Source organism: Cnephaeus nilssonii (assembly GCF_951640355.1).
Source record: "Cnephaeus nilssonii genome assembly, chromosome: 3".
Taxonomy (NCBI): Eukaryota; Metazoa; Chordata; class Mammalia; order Chiroptera; family Vespertilionidae; genus Cnephaeus; species Cnephaeus nilssonii.
The window spans coordinates 58,549,592-58,570,622 of NC_137074.1; the positions used below are offsets into that span (position 1 = coordinate 58,549,592).

At 45.8% G+C, this 21,031-nt stretch overlaps 1 protein-coding gene across 1 annotated transcript in view; it reads left to right on the forward strand.

Annotated features, from left to right (window-relative positions):
• FSTL1 (follistatin like 1) overlaps positions 1-21,031 on the forward strand; it is a 57,311-nt gene that overhangs the window by 18,470 nt on the left and 17,810 nt on the right. Inside the window, exon 3 of the mRNA XM_079767415.1 lies at positions 18,139-18,243. Coding sequence (XP_079623541.1) covers positions 18,139-18,243 — 105 coding nt within the window. The remainder of the gene's footprint in view (positions 1-18,138; positions 18,244-21,031) is intronic.

The following is a 21,031-nucleotide window of genomic DNA, read 5'->3' on the forward strand; positions in this document are numbered from 1 at the left end:
ATGAGAAGGACTGGGGGAAGAGAAGAGAGGCAGTGGTGGGGGTAGGAAATTGTCACTGTTAATTGTCATAGGGTAAGTACAGTAAATGAAGATGAGGTGATAAAGTGAAGAGTTTCTGGTCTTTATCTTACAGCTTCATGAGGAAATACTATGAGTGAACACTACTGATATATATGATCAGAAAAGATGTATGTCTGCTTTTTCTAAGTGAATAGATGGTCTGTAATTAAAACTCACAAGAACAAACAATAATGTTAAAGCTGTAAATTAAAGCATTACCTGTATATAGTGTGTAGCAAGGGAGATAATGACCTAAAGCACCTTAGACAAGGTAAGTACTCAATTAATAGTGGTTGCTGTTCTTCTTTTCGCTTTAATTCCAGGGGACAGCAGAACTACAGAGAGAGACATACAGAACCTAGATCCGCATTTCTCAAGCTGTATGAGTGATATCAGCGTATGTGTTTGGTTAAATGGATTTTTAGTTGCAGGACTTTTCAGAGCCTTACAGTGTTCATGCATTAGGTATTTTCCTTTCTAGGAGGATAGTAGTATAAGCAGTGTTTCCCAGACATTCCACCACAGAACACCATTTCAAAAAATACCATAAATATGTCAAGGATAGTATTCCATGGAGCAGTTTGGAAACATGGGTCAGTTCTGGACATATTTCCATAAGCAGAGACTATTTACATCTGACCCCAGGTCTTAATGGGCTTTAGGTGAGTGAACTCACTTACCTAAACTGATTCCATTTCATCAAGAAGGTATGGGACTTACCCGGACCCCAGGGCTAGTCCAGGTGTAGATCCTTCTGGGAATGACTCCATACTGGACCACTGGCATGGCTATGACCATACGTTGCCTAGAACTAGCTGGATTTTTTTTTTTTTTCAACTTATACTCAGGAATCTTCTTAATTATTCATTCTCAACTCTCAGAATATATCATGTCTTTATTGACTTTTTTTGGTCTCCATTACACCACTCTAGTCCAAGCCTTGCAATAGCATCCTAGCTTCTCTCCCCTTTTTCCTCCTTACCTCTTTCCATCTACTTCTCTACCAAACAGCCCGAGTAGTACTCTTTTTAAAGAGTACATCTAGTCACCTCACTCTCCTATGTAAAACCCGCCAGTGGTCCCTGTGTATTTGAGAATAAAATACAAATTGTTCATCAGTGCCTACCAGGCCTTGCATGCTCCAGCCTGGGGCCTACTCTTCCCAGCTTACCTCTCACTGCTCTCCCTGCTGGACCCTGTGTTGCAGCCACAAGTTTTTCTGTTCCAGGAACATAATAAATTCCATCTTGCTTCAGAACATGGCACTTTTTCCCCCTCTCTATCTGAATTGCTCATTTCATTCTTCAGGTCTAAGCTCAAGAGAAGTTTCCTCACCACTCAATGTCAGTGATGCCCTTTCACCCTGATGTCTCTGTCAAACATGTGCTGGCAAACTTATCTTCTAAATGTTCATCACAATCTGAAATGATCTTATTATTTGTGTTTATTCACTGTCCTCCCTTTATGATATGTACTCCTTCACGACAGAGTCCTTCTCTGTCTCGTTTACCAGTGAATCCCTGTCACCTAGAAATGAGCTTAGCACATAGTAGGTGCTCAGTAAATATTTGTTGAAATAATTCACTGGCCGAATGGGCCAATTAATGAACCCAAATGTTTCCTATGTGATGAGAAAATGTATAATATCCTGCCTATAATCTCTGTACCCCAGTCATGCCTGTGTTGGATTCTGCAGGTATATGTGCACCTGGGAAAATAGTTAACAGCATTTGCCCATCAGCACTTTACTTAACCTTGACATGATATTAGCGCTGAGTTAGCTTAGTCTGCCACCTGGATTTTGATTCTCTCAGCTCCAGGTGAAGTAGAAATTTAAGCAGAGGCTAGCAGAATAGTAAATATTTTTATTCTTTCCTTCCATGATCTGCCATTATGATTTCACTGACCATTATTTCCAGAATAAGCTCATATCCCAAAGAACATAAAATAAAGCATTCAATTCTGTTGTTGGTGAGTCTTTGCCCCAAAGTTTCTGGTCACTTTGTCTTCTGACCTTACCATTTGCTGAGACCTTTACTTTTGGGGACCCTTTCTGCTCTCTCTCCTATTTCATTTGAATGGCAACCGTGATGTTCCCAGTATGGGTAAAACAATGTCGCCGGATTTACACAGTGATCAGCAGTGGGTGGAGTCCCAGGGAGCCAGTCTCCCACTTGCCTGCAGCCCTCTCTCTTACAGTTGACTCACAGACCAAGTTTTCTGACGTACGTATCCTGTTGCTCCACTTTTTAGTGGAGTCCGGGTAACCTAAACCAGCTAACCATGTGGCATCTCTCCAGTGTTTAGTCAGTTTAAAGTGAAGAATAGAGCCCTGAGAACCATACTGCTACATTATACTTGGGAGTGTTTTCACCCTGAATGATAACATAATCTGTTACAGACTACTCACCACTAAGCTGGTAGGTTTTTGTGTAGGGTTTCTAATACAGTCCTGGGGGAAAAACAAAGTGAACAGAAAAGGAGGTCATTGTGCATTGTTAGTATAGTTTGAGGGTCTCACAGGATTTTCATCTCTGCGATGGAGCAGAATACCTGGCAGCCTCTCATTGGGGGGCCTTCTGCCAGCTAAGGCCTGATTGGCCAGCACAAGTTGGTTTTACAGCTTCTTCCCCCCCAGCTGTGGCTTCCCAACTGCTCCAAGGAAAGAATGCGAGGCAGGAATGTCTCAAGAAGAATAGAATGTGCGTGTTTTCATTGACTTTCATCTCAAGACACTAAAAGTGTGTGTGTCTGTGTGTGTGGCTAGCAGCAACAGAGTGTATCTGCCAAATTTGTCCATGAACTTTTGTGCAAAGGGAAAAAAATATATATTTTAATAGTTAAGACAAGGCTTCAAATATGTAGTCTAATTAACCCCTTCTCATTGTTTGCTGAGAGAAGCCATATAGAGTCTTAATGACAAGAGGTGGCAAACATTTTGCCTTCCTTACAGAAGACCAGAGGAGACATTCCTTACAGTGTCCATGAGCATTGAAAGCAGAGCCAGAATTAGGCTTAAGTGCGCATGACATCTGCCCATTTTCAGAGGACTGTGTATCCTGGTTCCAGATACAGCCCAGATGGTGCCTCACTCACGTGTTCAGATAATATCTGTTGACTTCAATTATATACACAACTGCTAAAATATTCCAAGTTAACATCTTACTCTTTCTACCTAAAAATTCTCCTCTTCAGCCCTCAGTGATTTCTCAAAACTACTTAAATTTGCTGTTTAGAGCTGTGCTACTCGGTAGGAAAAGCCACTAGCCACAAGTGGCTGTTGAGCTCTTGAAATGTAGTTGGTCCCATTAAGACATGCTGTAAGTGTAAAATACATGCCAGTTTCAAAGACTTATTATGGAAAAATGTGTAAAATGTCTCATTAATAGTATCGATTATATACTGAAATGGTAATATTTTGGCTATGTTTAAAATAAATTACTAAAGTAATTTATCTGTTTATTTTAACTTTTTAAAATGTGACTACTAGAAAATTTTAAATTATCTATAGACTGATATATTCCTACTGGACAGTACTGCTCTAGACCAGCGATTTTCAACCTGTGTGCCATAAGAATGTTTAAAACATGAAATACCTACCTATTTACTCAGAGGCACCAACCTTTCTTCCCTTAGATTGTCAAATTTAAAAATGACAACAGTAGCCATCCAGCGTGAATGAATCCAAATTATACATATTTTTTGTCAGATTGGCAAATATATATATTTTGGTGTGCCATAGAATTTTAGTAATTAGTTTATAGGTGCCATAAGATGAAAAAGGTTGAAAATAAGTGCTCTATACACTTGTCGCTTCACCATACATTGCATTTAGCCACACATTGTCTTGAGTTATCTTTTATTAGATTGAGTCCTGTAATTTGGAATTCCATGTATTTATGTCCCATTTCCCCATCTGTACTGTCAGCAGCTTGGGAGTGTGCACTGTGCTTTATTCTCCCCGAGCCTGGCATTCAGCATGATGTTTGGTATTTTGTTGCTTGATTGTCCCATCTATTGCTTACTTGCTTGGAAATAGGTTTTGTCCAATTCCACTTCGGGCAATGATAAGGAAATGCAAATTGATTTGTGTTTGGAGTATTGCCTTTTTTCCCCAAAGGGACTGATTATATGTGGTTCTTAATTTGTCCAGAAAGGTTAACATTCCTCAAAAATGGATTCTTAACATCCAGGGGATCTACAAGTCGGCGTCAGAACTTCCTGACATGCATGCCCAGCAGAGAGCAGTGGTGTTTGTTGATGATTACAGACTGTAAGGAGCCCCTCATTGCCAACCCCAAATCTTGGGGAAGCTCCACATTAAGCTCAGAGATCTGTGCCCCACGTTCCAGGTTTAAGTGCAGGTAAATAAGTCAGGTGGGCCCATGACTGCCAACCAGGATTGAGAGTAGAAGACCACCACCAGCCGTGGTTGCCAGGTAACTGGCAGGAATTCCTATCAAATGGCTGTGACTCCCAGAGGCCCTGAGAAAATACTAGGGATGCACCCTGGGTGGGCCTTCCCCTTTAAACATCCTACAATTTTGTAACTGAGCTTGTGGCTGAACCACATGCTCATAATTTCTAGGCTGGCTACATGATGCCTAAAATGCAGTCATTTCTCCTGGTTCCCTGGGAGAGTCTGACCTTTCCCTGGGTTTTGTGACCACAGGCTCACCGAGCCACTGTTTTGGGTTCAGTTGTTCAGGAATGTGCAAGAATGCACTCCCGGAAGTCCCCCTTCTTCAGGGGAGATTTAGTAACTCTCTCTGCTGTGAAATCATCCCACTCTATTGCCCACATTATTGCCTTAAACTCATAGAGAACCAGCTCCCTTTGTCAACAATGCATGCAATGAATGATTCTCTCTTTAGAGAAGCAGTTGGAAGGATTTGTAATGACCAAGATTTTGAAGCAGGTTCAAAATCTGCCCAGGTTCCCCAGCTTCCCAGCAGCAGAACCCCGTGCATACATATCCTCATGGGGTAGTTGAATCAATGAGATAAAGGCTGCAAGAGGCAGTCCATGCTCAGAGTAGCCCTTTCATTGGATTTCTCATCTTTCCTAGCTTATTCCCTAGAACAGTGGTCGGCAAACTGCGGCTCGCGAGCCACATGCGGCTCTTTGGCCCCTTGGGTGTTCTAACGCCACTTCTTCAAAATAGACTCGCCCAGGCCGAAAACCGACTTCTGCGCTTGGGCCACGAAGTTTCAATCGCACTGTACATGCGTGCCCACACGTGGTATTTTGTTGAAGAGCCACACTCAAGGGGCCAAAGAGCTGCATGTGGCTCGCGAGCCGTGGTTTGCCGACCACTGCCCTAGGAAAATCGAGTTCCAGAATCGATCACTATGTTTCTGGGAGCGCATAGACACCAGGTTAGAATTCCTGCTCTATAAAATAAAAACAATCACTTTCCCCTCAGGCAGCCTAATAATTAAGGTGACCATGTGTCACAGTTTGCCTGTTGTCCAAGTCTATTTAAAAGGTCTCCCTTTAGTCTGGAAAAAGTCCCAGTTTGGCTGATAAAATATATGCTCAGATCTTCTCCCAGTCAAGCTCACAAACCCCTGTTTGCCCTGCAGCACCGATCTAGCATCCCCCCACCTGGAGAAACTGGGTCCCTTGGTGACATGTAAAATAAGCTTGCAGTTTCCTTCACTGATCCTCAGACTCAGATCTAGAAAGCCCCTGGGACCAGAGGCCACCCAGAGAGCAACAGCACAGATACACACTCCTTCATCTGAAGGGAGCCCTTCATTTGCATTTGGCATTGTTCTGGGTGTGTATCTGCGGGGGAGAGGGGGATGCGGGGAAATTGGGAGGGTCCTTAAGAGTCGCTGGAGACACAAGCCCTCCCTGTGGAGCCTGAGGGTGATGAACACCACCTGCCTCTGGCATTTCTTTGGAAAACTGTATTCCTCGGACTCCTGGTTTTCCCCACTTTTCTCTTGGCCAGCAGTTGCCATGGCAACACAGTGTCTGAGAACTTCTAATTGCATCTGTCTGCTTCTCCTAGAACCATACCGAGACACACATATGGAGACTTCATTTAGGCTGGAGTTCTTGCTGGGTTTTAACCCCTTCTGCATTCCTCGGGCCAGGAAATAATAGCCAAGTTGCTAGAAATTTGATGGCTGCTTTGCAGCCACACTGGCCCCAAAGGTTCCCAGGACTTTGTCCCTGTTTTTAGAGTGGAGACTCACGCTGCTCAGCTGTGCTGGGTCTCTGGGTCTCTCTGTTCCATTGTGTTCCAACCTCCCCTGACCTAGCCTCACCCAACCATCTTGACCCCTTCGTCTGTCAAATTATCTTAGCTCTTGGTGGGACATCACAGTTCCTTTTGAGGTGTCCAGCCCCAGAGGAAATAAACCACTTGGACACAACTAAAGCCTCACCCTTCCCTGGCAATCCACTGCAAGGATGAGCCAGACGGGAGTGGTTGGAGACCCCGGGACATTCTAGGGGTGGGGAGGGGTAGAACAAGGGAAGAAGCTTGTTTTTCTGGTCCCGGGAGACTGACCAACTGGCCTCCCTTCTACCTCATAAGGACAGTGTAGGGGTGGGGTTCCTGGGAAGAGTTAACACAAAGCAGCTGCCTTGGATAACAAGCCCATTTCATGATTTCTCTTGGCCTCCTCTCACTTGGCTCTTTATTTCCACTTCTCCCTGTCTAGGCCACCCCCTACACTCCAAAGTGTCACCCAATTTTCACATTCCCACATTACCTCATCTTCTACCCCCTTTCCCTCCACCAATTTCTCATTCCCTCAGCGGATCAGCTGGGTGTTGCATTGCTGATGGACAAAAGAAATGACTGGAAGCCATTTCAGTACCCCCACTGCTCTCGTGTCCATTTTACCAACGTGCGCGCGCGCACACACACACACACACACACACACCAATGTCTTTCTATGGGTCTAAGACAACCTCTAATTAGTGAATTTTCAAGCTGAATATTTATGACCTGGTGGAGAAAGGTGGGGTCTGTAGGGTATTTCCCCAAAAGACTGGTCCTGGAAGGGGGCAGCCCCAGAAGAGGAGATGGCACAGGATCTGTCTTTCAGCCCCTACTTCAAGTCCTCAGGGCAGTGTGACTCAGTAGCCCTTTCACGCTTTCAACAAAGGTTGATGAATGGCACAGGGTGCTATGCTGGGACCTATGGAAGAACTCTGAAATATAATCCTGTCCTCTAGGAACTTAGAGTTCAGCTGGGAAGACAAAATCTGTACAATCAATTAAAACCTTAAAAAGTGATTAAAATGAGTTCAGACAAAGTGGAGTGAGAATTCCAGGAAGGAAGAAGGAATTCCTATCAACCAAAAGGAAAGGTCACAGAGGATGGAGTGATGTAACTGGAGCTAAGCCTTGAAGGACAGGAAGGATTTGTGCAACCCAGACAAAAAAAATCAGACTTTCCAGGTGGTGACATCTTTTTAGCTGGTCTCGTAGGACATTCTCCTCCCATCTCAAGGTTAGAGGAGCATCTAACAATCCCTACCGGTGCTGACATTTTCAAAGGGTAATGAGATCCCGTTTCAAAATGTAGAACCTTGGGAGTCCTATGTCTTTTATTTTAGTCTCCTTGTGACTTAGATATGCCGTGGCTGCCTGCTCCACCCATTTGCACAGCTGAAGCTCCGAGTAGCCGGAGAGTTCCTGGAAGTAAATAGGCCAAGGATCTCGAGGCCACGTTAACAATGAAGTTACCCAGGGGAGAGAAGACTCCGAGCCTCATGCCGAAGACCTTGTTAAATGTGGCCCAGACGATGCCAGTAGGGGACGGTGTCAGGCATTGGAATCAGTGCCAGCTCATGTGACTCACCTTGGAGAAGCGGTAGCTTAGCCTTCAGTTTTAGGGGGAGCCATGCACAAATTGGGATGATGGAAAGGAGCCACAGAGGTGGGGGGACTATTCCCCGATTAGAGAAGGTACTCAAGGTACTCAGTGTTACTGAATCAGTGGGTTTATTCCCTAGTAGGTATGTGTATCAGGAACTGCCTAGGGGCCACCTAAATTCAGTTGACCCCTGGGACAAAAGGGTGGAGAGAACTCGTAGCTCTTAGGCTATACCCGTATCTCACCTGCTTCCCACCGAAGCAGGGGAGTAAATATTACATTCTATTCAGAGGCCCATGAATGTGAATCCTATCTGTTTCTGGGCTGGCGAAGCTTGGGGAAATGGAAGGTTGGCTTGCAGGAATGTTGGTCCAGATGTGGCGGGCACTGCAGGGGACACTCCCACAGCTGCCCCGGAGCTGTCTCCCTCCTTTGGTTGAGGGTATTGGGATTTAGGGGTGGGGGTTTCTCTCTCTCTCTCTCTCTCTCTCTCTCTCTCTCTCTCTCTCTCTTTTTTTTACTTTTAATCACCCATTCTCCTTGAACTACATGTGGAAATAATTAGATCGTGAATGCTGAGTAAATGTGAGCCCTGGCAGTCCCAGACATACTTCAGTGACAGGTTCTTGGCAGGAATGAAGAACTGTGAATCTCATGTGAATTTCCTTTAACCATTCTCTCCCTTCTTCTCTTTCCTTTTTTCTTGCAAGGCAAACACAAGTAGAATAAAAAGGTTATTAATGGCATTCCAGGGGAGTAGAGGGTTCCAAGCAGTTAACTGGTTAGTGAAATAAGGCCACTCAATTGGGGTCCCATTACTGCTCCCTGATTTCCTCTGCCACGATCCAGGAGGGAATGAAAAGGCATTTCTTATGAAAATTCTTTGACTATGAAAGCCAGTTTTAATTCCTCAACCCAAACTCAGCAAAACCCCTGAAATACCCTCACGAGGCTCTCTATGTAAACAGTCTCTTTAGTTTGGGCATTTCGGTTAGCTTCCTTGGGAAAATAAAGTTTGATATTCAAGAACATCTGAAATGGTAAATTCCTGTGCTTTCTAGTTAAGAGAATCTTAACAGTTTAAAGGACCTTGACATCATCTACAACCCCCACCTTTTTTTTATGGATGGGGAAACTGAGGACCAGAGAGGTCAAGCATCTTGCCCTAAGCCACACAGTGTGTTACAGGCAGTTATATGTCAGGGCCTGTCTCTAGGTTTCTGCACCAGTTCTCTTTACATGGAATCTCACTGCCTCTGTCTGGTCTGTCCTCTGGGTTACCGGTTCAGGTTTTAGCAGAAGTTTAAAGGCTTTTTGCGGGGAGGAGGAAGGGTCTCATCCCAACATTTGCCAAATCATTTCTCATATAATGGCATTCATCATACATTTCCTGGAGCTCTCTAGATTTCCTGGTTTTGCTCCCAGTTTTCTGAATGTGCCTACTCTGCTTTCTTGGCTGCTTCGCCTTCAGAGCCCTCATACGGTTGTGCAGGCTGTTCACTACATGAGAAGGTGAGGGAGGCTGAATTCCAACCTGCACGCTGCTTGCCAAGCCCTGTAACCTGGCCAGGTGTTGCATCTGCCCAGAGGAGACCCCAAGAGGGCTGGTGGCAGTCTGCTCTCCTTGCTCCTCTCTGTGCACATCCTGTCCCTTCCTCTCCTCAGCTGCCCTCATCCCTCCATTCCCACCCTTCCCTCCTGAGCTCATTTGTTCTCTTGGCTGCATTTCTCACTCTGACACGGATGATGTCCAGATGTGTATCTCTAGTCCTTTATTTTGAACTGTCAGTGGAATATTTTATATCCCCAGAGACGCATGCCCATTACTGATGCATCATTGCTTGCCCCTCCCCCCCCCCCCCCCCCCCCCCCGTGGCCCTTCCCAGGGCTCCATCTCTGAGATACAGCAACAACCTTCCAGGCCCTGGAAGCCAGAGATCTTGGCAGATTCCCCCATTCTCTCCTTCCCCACTTCTGTCTGGTAGGTTGCCAGACCTTGTTCTTTAGAAATTTCTCTTGGATTCCTTCCTTCTCTGCCACACCCTACATGAGATTCTCATCCCCAGGCTCTTTCTAGCTGATTTCCTTGTGCCTCCAATTAATTCCTCCTCGCCCATTTCTTCCCATGTACCATGGCCAAACTAGTCTTAAAACCCTCCTGCTCAAAACCTACAGGGTTTCTTTCCATCCCAATCCTACCATTCGTCGAGGCTCAGCTCAAGTCCCATTTCGTCCACGAAGCCCCACCACCTGGAGTCAGCCCCATCTCCTTCAGGACTGCGTTGGCCTGTTAATGCCATCGCCCTGACGAGGTTAGGAACTTTTGCCAAGGCAGAGACCACTCCTTTCAAGTGTATGCCATAGAGCTTTGCACCATGCTGGGGTCACAGACTTATTATTCTTGTTTTGTTGTTATGGGCACTCACCACAAGCATGCCTTCTGATGGGTTAAATTGCCTGCCTTGTCCTTTCCTGAAGACTGGAGGACTCTCTCTAGCCCTACTTTGCCCTTCATAGTGGGCACATCTTAGGCAGACAGCTGGAGAATGGAAAATGAATACTATGCTCAGACCTAACAGGCTAATTTAGGACAGAAAGTGGTCTGACCTAAAAGCCCCCGCCCTCTCCGCTCCCACGCCACCAACCAGGTGTTCTGGAAAAACTAGGGGGTGAATTTGCAAAACTGGGGGACTTGTAAAAAGCAGTCTTTAGGAAGACTAGTGGAATATCTCGGGCACTCCCAGGGATAACTCTTAGGACAATAGACAGATCTTGGGGAACCGTTCAGTAAAAGTAAAGACACTGGATGTGCCTGAGTTGAGGAAATGGCATGGCACTCCTGGGGAGACACCCCAGCTCATCATTGAGGACCAGGACTTGAAGGCATGAGAGCAGAAACACCCTCCTCAGGTGCTAGAGACGATCCAGAGCTACAGTCTTCTCCATGCCAATAGGGATGCATCCTCCGGCCTCCTAGACCAGCGGTTCTCAACCTGTGGGTCACAACCCCTTTGGGGATCGAACAACCCTTTCACAGGAGTCGCCTAAGACATCCTGCATATAAGATATTTACATTACAATTCATTAACAATAACAAAATTACAGTTATGAAGTAGCAACGAAAATAATTTTATGGTTGGGGGTCACCACAACATGAGGAACTGTATTAATGGGTCGCAGCATTAGGAAGGTTGAGAACCACTGTCCTAGACCCTTGTGAGATGGTTTTCAGTCCTGTATGAAGTGCCTAGCATAATTCTAACTCTGTAAGTGTTTACTAAATGCTGCTGTATACGTCTGCTAGGACTGAACAAGACCATTACAGACAACTGAACTTAGCGCTATAGAAGCCAAGCACCCCGGTTGCTGTGCTGGGTCTGGGCCACCTCAAGGAAGACCTAATCTGTGGAGGAGAGGGATTGCAGAGAACGAGCTTCTCTGTGGAGGTGGTAGTTTAGGTGCTTCAGTCTGACAAGGTGCTTCAGGCAGACACTAAGAAAATGTGACAGAATCTGTCAAATCATAAAGACAATGGTTAAGGTAAGCAGCTTTGTCCCATTTGAAATTTGATAGTAATTTTCAGGCACACCATATATTACCACATGAGAAAAAAGAGTGAGGAGCATGTTATCCCATAAGCTGTAATAGAGGCTGAATGCAGACATCAACAGAAAGGAGAATTTGATAATTCTTGAGTGACAAGTCCATAATAGATATTTTTATCTTAAAGCGAATCCTCTGGGGTAATGCATCCCTTATTTTGATGTCATAAAACCCACACCTTCAGTCCAAACATCCCAAATGCCATTGTCACTGGCCACTGACACTGACACTAATCTGAACGGACCGCAAATGACATTTAATGTAGGAAACGTTCATTAAGCATTCTCTCAGGCTGGACAATGTGGTGGGTCTGTGGGAAGCCAAAATGTGCAAGCGCTTAGTCTGCTTGAGATAAGCTATATGTGCATAAAATATTAAACAAGGCTCCGACTAATAGGCTACAGGTGCAGAGCTTTCTCGTTTAGGAAGAAAATGTAGGGTAGGTGGACAGTCCGATTTACCGTGAAGCTAATTAAGCTTCAGTTTCAGACCTGTTACTTAAAAGGCCCATCCACGGCCCTGTGCCCAATTTTGCAGTCATCGTTAAGCATTCTTTTGCTTTTTTTGTTTGTTTGTTTTGTTTCTGGTTTTTTAAAATATATTTTTATTGATTTCAGAGAGGAAGGGAGAGAGAGAGAGATAGAAACATCAATGATGAGAGAGAATCATTGATTGGCTGCCTCCGGCATACCCCCTAATGGGGATCGAGCCTGCAGCCTGGGCATGTGCCTGACCAGGAATCAAACCTGGGACCCTTAAGTCCACAGATCGACGCTCAATCCACTGAGCCAAACCAACTAGGGCTAGGGCAAGCATTCTTTTTTTTTAAGGAGAGCCCCTCAAATTTTGTAAGCTTCAGACCCCACAAAACCTGGATCTGGCTCTGTGCGTAAACTTGAGATTGAGGGATGGGTTGTGAACACATAGGGGGACGAGGCCCTGCAAATGCAGTGCCTGCTGCCAAGTGCATCAGGACATCTGCTAGAAATCACCACTCCTTCCTCTTTACCTGGAATATGTAGCATGCGCCAACACATTCTTTTCAGGGAAAGGAATTAGGGCACTTGAGCAAGGCCCCCTGGTGCTCCAGGTAGACTGTAAGGTCCTAAAGCGGTTTTGCTTTCTCCTTGGCTTTCTCAGGTCCAGGCTACTAGGTTCCATTCCAGAAGGGCCTCCCGGGGGCAGCCAGCACCCCACCCTACCCCCGCCCTCTCCTGTTCTCCCCAGTTCTGTGAGTTCCTTTGTCCCCAACTCCATGATGCTGTGTGAACCCGAGGAGCCCTGGTGTTCCTGTGAAGTTTCCATGACTAATTCTGGCAAAGCAAGGAGAGCCTTCCTCACGTCAACAAAGCCGCTCTGTCACAGAATAGTGGCAAGTGGAGCCAAAATTCCACCTTGGCATACGTAAGGGCTGTTTTTATTTTTTTCAAAAAGAGAAGTTAGGAAGGAGGAAAAGGATGGAAGGCACAGAGCTGACCCAGTTTACGTCCGTGATTGATGGTATATTAAGATGTAGTTTTATGCCTTTGCTTATAGGCTCCCTCCCTTACCAATACACCTTGTTCTTCCAGAAATTGTTTTACTTCAGAAGACTTTTTTTAAACATTCAAAGTGTATTTCATGTTCAGACTTACTGCTGTGGTGGGCCCAGAGACTCAGACACACTAGCACCTCCAGTGGTGGTTTAGCAAATAACTTACTATTTTAATTGCAAAAATAATTCCTGTTTTTTCAGACCGTGGATCCAGTCTAGCTTTGATTTGTAAAGAGGCAAAGTGGTGTAGTGGAAAGAGCTGGATTAAAGTCTGGAGACCTCACGTGGAGCCTCATGAGGTCTTGGACCAATCACATATAGCCATCCACAAGTCTCGGTTTCTTCTTCATCATAGGATGTTACATCTGGAAACGCCGAAGAGATAACTCCTGCCTGCCTATCCTCGAAGGCTTTGAGAATAAAAATTGATAGTCAGAATGACAGAATAATCAATATTACGGTGCAAATATAAAGTATCATTTATTCCCATGCAGTGGCTGACAGTTGCTCAGAGGGGAGGTTTTTCCCTGTAAAAGTCAGCAGTCTTCCCTGTCAGCCTTTACCAAGAGAAGTCTGCCCTGTGAAACTTAACCATGGGACCAAAGCCCCAGGGCATGGCTTGCAACACTTAATGAAAACAACAGAGAGCCAGTCGGGGAGATGATGCGGATGGAGAAAGCTAGAAATCTGATGTTTCGCATGCCTGTGAATGGGAGGAATTGGAAACAAGTGTTTATTGATTTTTTCAATATATCAGGGTGTCTACACTTCCAGAATACGCCCCCTCTCCCTAATCAATTATACTCTCACAAGTGTATTCAGACCGATGGGTGTGTATATCCGTGACCTCTCTCTGCGCCTGCCCTTGGAGCTGTACCCTCTCTCCAAGGCTCACTCCCTTGACTGCTCTTGGTAAAGGAATATCAAGGCTCTGGGGTCAGGCTGACCTGTGTCCTAAGCCTGACTCCGCTCTCACTAGTCCTATGGTCTCTGTACATCACAGAGCTTTTCTGAACCTTACTTTCCTCCCCATCTGTTATATGGAAACGAGGACAGACATCTGTAAAGAGCCTCACTCGGGTGTAGGTGCTCTAATGAATATTAGCATCGGGCCCTCGTCCATTGTCACCCGCACAAGAGCTCTGCTTTATACCTGGCAGGTTTCCCTGCCCCCAGCCTCTCTCCACCCAGGCTGCCCCGCACTTGGAGTCAGAATTCCCAAGTTGGAAGGGACCAGACACAGTATTCCAAAACACCACATCATCATGTCACTGGCCCCATTCCACACTTCTCAAGGTCCTCGCTGCCCACCAGGTCAGCTGGCGAGACCTGCCGCCCTGCCTCATCTCTCTCTTCCTCGCCACGCTCCTCTCTACCCATGAGCGTGTTCCTGCCATGAACATCTCAAGGTGTTCTCCCTCACTTAGAATCGGTCACTCAGCAGATGGGTCAAACCACCTACCACCCTAAGGAACTTTCTAGAAGCTTTGGGAATGCCCTCGACCACTCTGCTCCCAGAGAAGATAGGGCTTGGGAAGGGCTTGTCTTCATTGTTGATTTCTGCAGGAAAGCCTGCCTGTGAATGGGGGGCACTGGGGAGGACCATGAGGGCTTCAGGTAAGACATCCCCCCCCCCCCCCAGTTCTTGGTTCCTGCTGCCTGGGCCTGCAGGGCATGAACCCCAATCTGCCACCTCCTCACCACAGCTGGCAGGGAAGAGCTGGGAGGGGCTGCAGGAGCCAAGACTGCACTCTGCATTGCAGCTCTTGGCTCCGTGAGACACAGAGAGAGATTGCCACCTATTGATAGATGCGCCACCTGCATTTCTCTGTGGTCTTCAAACAGGGCAACAGGGTTGGTAGGCCCTTTGATTTTTTCCATTTAGGTGGTCCTCCCGCTCTCAGGATTGTCATTTCCGTGTAAGGGAGGCTGGGTGGGGATGTGGCAGCCCAAAGGGGTAACAGCATCTCTGAGGGAAAATTGCCTGAGCATCGGCTTTGCCCTGTCACGATGGCCACGTTCAGTTGTGTGGCAGGCTCTGCCGCATGTGGTGCATGTCGTTTAGTCTCACACAGCCCTCACAGGGATCCGTGTTATCCCTGGGCAGAGGCGCCACCAGGGCAACTGAGGAGCGGAAGTGGAACTTAGGGATTCAAATCTAACTCTGACGCTGCAGCGTTAAGCACTTTCTCCTGACATTTACTAATTATGCAAGTCACACCCTCATTATAATTTCCTTAACCTTGACTCTTCTGGGTAGGAAAATAAATGTAAAAGAACTTTTCCTTTAGGTTGGGTAGAATATGCCACTTCCAAGTTATTTAACCGATAAGGCTCAGACCCCTCATCTGTAAAATAGGGATGATTATGGTGTCAAACTTATGGCATTGTCAGAGCGCTTAACTAAGATAATGTATAACAAAAATCTCATAGCAGGGTACCAGCTATTTATAAATGGGAGCTTAATCATCTCTTGTCTGTGGATGTGGATTAGAATCCTAATTCCTCTCATTTTTTGTTTTGGGGCCTTGGGGAAGTTACTTGACCTTTCTGATCTTTAGTTTTCTCGTCTATAAAATGGGGTTAATAACATACATGTTCTTGCAGTGCTGTTCACAAAGTAAGATGAAATCTTATGTATGTAAACACTTGGTAAATTTTAATTGTACTATTCAAGTCTTAGTCTATATTTTAAATAAAAAGTATCTGTTTCTTTACCTGGATTTTTGAGATCTATTTCTGATGAATGACTTGGGTTGAATTAAACCTGTAACTAAAAGCTTTTTTTTTAATACTCACTAAAAACAACAACATAAGTTAAAAAAGAGGCTCCATAAAGGCCACAGGCTATTATTCTGCAGTAAACTCTATAAGCATTAACATTAATAACACTTTACATAGGCAATTCGTTTTACAGTTTGTGATGCACTTCCAAATGTGTTATTTCATTTCATCTTCACAGGCCAGGATTGGTATTTATCCCTATGATAGAGAGGGAAAAACTGAGGCTCAAAGTATTAAAGTGACTAGTTACAACACAGCTAATAATTGCTAACGGTTGTGGGTGTCTGCCATGGAGCTGTGTGTTGATGTGCCTTTAAGTGTAGGCATATGTGTCTGAGCATGCTTTTTATGCACTTGTGTGTCTGTACCTCGTGTGACACACACACAGAGGATTATATGTTAGCTGGTTGTTTCCTGAAAGGGAAAGGAGAAAATAGTCTTATCTGAGTTTTTTTTATATATATACTGCTCAGCGATAGCCTTTTCCTCTTCTTGTTTAGAGCTGCTTTCGATTCCCAGGCACCGTTTCCAAGAGGGCTGCTCTGCCTGGAGAATATGTTTGATGTTATCGCTATTCCTGGTTTGGGAAACAACCGCTAGTCCTCCCAGCCTTCTGGGAATTCCTTCCTCTTTTCTTCCCTGCCTGCCAGCTTTATTGAATTCGCCTTAGCAACATCCAAAAAAGAATGGGTGTGGCAACAGCCCGTGAGCCAATGAGATGTGACCATGGGGTTTCCAGACCAATGGGAGCCTTGTATGACACGCCGGCTGGCTCAGGAGAGGAAACAATAACCTGAAGTTTGCAAAGCAGCCTCCGGGTGGCAGCAGACCAGCTGTATTGGACACAGCCCCTCAGCTCTCAATATCTGCTTTGTTTTTTGCTTTCTGTGACCTATTCTTGGGTATAAAACACCAGCTGTAAGAATTTACTGTTAGAAGTGAGTCTGTGAGTGTGAGTTCTCTGCATGACACAGTAGACATGGCCTGAAGGGCAGAATCTCAGGTTCTATCCCACCCTTACTACGGCCGGTCGCATGACCCCAGCACAACTCCTGCCATCTTTGTTGGTTTTAGCACTGCCCATGCCACCCTCGTGGGCAGGCCGGAGGCCTGTGGTGAGACTGCCTGCAGGAAGAGTGGCTGGAGGAATCCCATTCTCCTTCATTCAACCACCACTACTGCTGGCCTGAGTGGCAAATGAGGTGGGGCTGGCTTTTAGTCGCCAATTAACCCGAGAGAACGAGTGTGTCACTGACAGATGAATAACTACAAACACCCACATTTTCAGAGGCATAGATTTGGAGCCATTCCCTGCCTTTTCAGTTCTAGTGCATATGTCTGTACAGGAATATCTGACCATAAGTGTTTTGAGGCTAGTTCTACTGCTTATCAGATGGTTTGGCCCTCTTGGTCTTGAAGCCAGAGGCAGATGTGGACAGGGGCTGAATTAGACCAAATAAAAGAACAGCAGATCCATGTTTCAATAGCTTGGCTATTCTTCTTTTGCTTTGAACACTACCCAGTGAGATTTTGGTCTTTCAGATAGCCATATTGCTCTCAAACGTTTCCATTTATGCCCTAGCTGGTTTGGCTCAATGGATAGAGTGTCAGCCTGCAGACTGAAGGGTCCCAGGTTCGATTCCAGTCAAGGGCACATGCCCAGGTTGCTGACTCGATCCCCAGTAGGGGGCGTGCAGGGGGGCAGCTGATCAATGATTCTCTCTCATCATTGATGTTTCTATCTATATCTTCTCCCTTCTTCTCTCTGAAATCAATAAAAATATATTTTTTTAAAGTTTCCATTTCTGCCTAGTCTATTCTTCTCATCCTTTAGAAATCAGTGAAGGCCTCCTATTTCAGAGTGTCTCATTTTGATTCTTGCCCTCCATCTCTCCTCTAGCTCCCTGGTGCTTCCATATAACTTTCTAAAGATCTCTTGATTTGTATTTCCTCAGAGAGTCACAGAGCATCTTGAGGTCAGGGACTGTGCCTTTATATCTCCATTCCTTAGTCTAGTGTTGGCATATAATGGATAATATTATATTAACCAATAAACGTTCGTAGAAGAATGGGAGCATGCAAGAAAGGAGCTCTTGTTCTTTAAGAAACAATCTTAAGGACTCATAGGTGGCCTGGGCTGGAGCAGTGCTGGCAAGGCTGGTGCTGGCTGCTGGGGACAGCTTGTGGCTCATCAGGACCCTTCAACCCGTGACTCCAGACCAAGCCCTGGGCTTGAACTATAATCACCACCGTCGGTTCAACCCATCATGGGCTCGTTTCAGTGACATGGTGTTCTTTTATGATTGTGTGTTTTAGGAAGAACTAAGGAGCAAATCCAAGATCTGTGCCAACGTGTTTTGCGGAGCCGGCCGGGAATGTGCAGTCACAGAGAAGGGAGAGCCCACCTGCCTCTGCATTGAGGTAAGCCCTGAGGTCAGGAGTCAGAGGACAGGGTGGCTGCCTCGTTGGAGCTGCCAGCCGGCACAGCAGTGCCAACAATGTCATCATCTTTATGAAAGCTCACCTGGTCTATCTGAAAAGAGTGGAATTTTCGTCCCAGGAGTTAAAAATCAGATATCTGTGAACACAGGGATTTTTTTTTTAAGTTTAGCTTTATAAGATTTTTATTTTTATTTATTTTTTTTTCTATTGTGGGAAAGTTTCCCACAATAGAGGAGATATGAAATTTGGTCAAGGATAAGAATTTTTTTAAAATATATTTTATTGATTTTTTACAGAGAGGAAGAGAGAGGGATAGAGAGTTAGAAACATCGATGAGAGAGAAACATCGATCAGCTGCCTCTTGCACACCCCCTACTGGGGATGTGCCCGCAACCAAGTTACATGCCCTTGACGGGAATCAAACCTGGGACCCTTGAGTCCGCAGGCCGACGCTCTATCCACTGAGCCAAACCGGTTTTGGCAGCTTTATAAGATTTTTAAATTACAAAATGAATAATTGCTTTATGTAAGTCAAATAAGTACAGGTATTTATGCAAACATAAAATTAATCTTCTGCATAACCTTCAAGTTTCATTAGTCTGAGTTAACCAGTCTGAGTTAATCCAGGTTAACAGATTGGCATATATTTGTTTCACTTTTTTTTTTTTTTTTTTTTTTTGCCTTTGCTACTATAAACATGTAGAGAGATTCCTTCCATTTTATACAAAAATGGAATCATAACACATAGTTATAGATATGTATATACACAATTTGCATTTTGTACTCATGCATATATCATGGAAAGTCCTGCAGGTCAGGATGTATAGTTGTAACTCACTTTTTAACAGATGCATGATCTTTAGTGGTATAAAAGCACCAGATTTACACAATCATTTCCCTATAGATGGACACTTCCCACGAAACAACAACACCCTTGTGCAAATAGCCCTACATGCTGCTGCCTTTATTTCTGTAGGATTGATTTCCACTAGGATATGCAAATTTTAAAAAATAGACAGAATTCAGGTTTTTCAGGTTTGCTTTGGTTTTGAATGAACCATAAAAAGCAAAGTGAGCTTTCGAGAAATATTTCTTTCATAAGCAGGATTCTGATCAGTTCTCACTCTTCAGGCAAACAACCCTGAATGTGTGCCCTTTTCCCCCTTTCTGTCAAATCAACCCAAGCCTGAAGTGCATCTGTCTTTGTGCAAATAAATACACCCAATTTAGTCCCCAGAGGAAGGATCCTGACCCATTGCTCCAGAAAGGAAGTCTTCCAGTTTAGAAATTAGGAAAACAGATATGCTGGAGACCTGGCAGGGCCTCACTGGAGGTGCGCTGGCCACTGTGTGGTGGCTTACACCCAGACGTAAGGTTCAGCAACCTGGCGTCTAGTCTCAGCCCGGCCACATACAATTGTGTGATTTTGAGCAAGCTAGTGCCACAGGATGCCATGAAGACAGAGACTGTATTTGGCTTTGCCCGGTGCCCAGCACATGGAAGAACTCAGCAAGAAGTATTGGTTAAGTGCAGTTTGTCTTTCTGGCTTTGGTATTCTTGTCTGTAAATTGGAAGGTTTGGGCTACCTCCCAGCTCCAGTGTCCTATGTTTCTTTTCACTGCATCTGCTCTTCCTTGCTTTGGTGCCTTTATTACGTCTGAGCTGAACTTGCTTCCCCCTCTCTCCTTTCAGAAATCACAAAAGTCTTAAGAAACTGAGCTTGCCTGTGACCATGGCACTTTAAATAGCCAAAGTAGGGCCGAGTTGCCAAGTGAACTTTAGTCCACTTCCTTATTCATAATGATTCTCTGTAATACTTCACAAAGATCCAGGCACCCCAACCCCCAGCCCCACAACAGGCACTGTAAGATTGGGAGGAAAACAAAATGGCCCCACAGTAGAAACAAAGCAAGAGAGCAAAGATCCTTAAGGTTCAGCCCCAGAAGAGCTGAAGAGGTGCGGAGTTTACCTGCCTTTCAGTCTCCACATTTCCAGCTCTCAGCTCTGGCTGTTTTGTGTCATAGAATGCTGGAAGTTTAAGGGATCTTAGATCAGCCAAAGACATTGAGTAACTTACTACAAAACGATGAAGTGATGAAAATTCCAAACTCCTGACTTCTAATAAAATGCCCTTTTGGCTTGTTTGGTAGGGAGGGGTGTGGCAAGGAGGAGTATGGCAGGGAGGGGTGTGGCAGGGAGGGATGTGGCAGGGAGGGGTGTGGCAGGGAGGGATGTGGCAGGGAGGGGTGTGGCAGGGAGGGGTGTGGCAGGGAGGGGTATGGCAGGGAGGGGTATGGCTGGGAGGGGTATGGCAGGAAGGGGTGTGGCAGGGAGGAGTATGGCAGGGAGGGGTGTGGCAGAGAGGGGTGTGGCAGGGAGGGTGTGGCAGGGAGGGGTGTGGCAGGGAGGGATGTGGCAGGGAGGGGTATGGCAGGGAGGGATGTGGCAGGGAGGGATGTGGCAGGGAGGGGTGTGGCAGGAAGGGGTGTGGCAGGGAGGGGTATGGCAGGGAGGGGTATGGCTGGGAGGGGTATGGCAGGAAGGGGTGTGGCAGGGAGGAGTATGGCAGGGAGGGGTGTGGCAGAGAGGGGTGTGGCAGGGAGGGTGTGGCAGGGAGGAGTGTGGCAGGGAGGGTGTGTCAGGGAGGGGTGTGTCAGGGAGTGGTATGGCAGAGAGGGGTGTTTCAGGGAGGGGTGTGTCAGGGAGGGGTGTGGCAGGGAGGGGTATGGCAGAGAGGAGTATGGCAGGGAGGGGTGTGGCAGAGAGG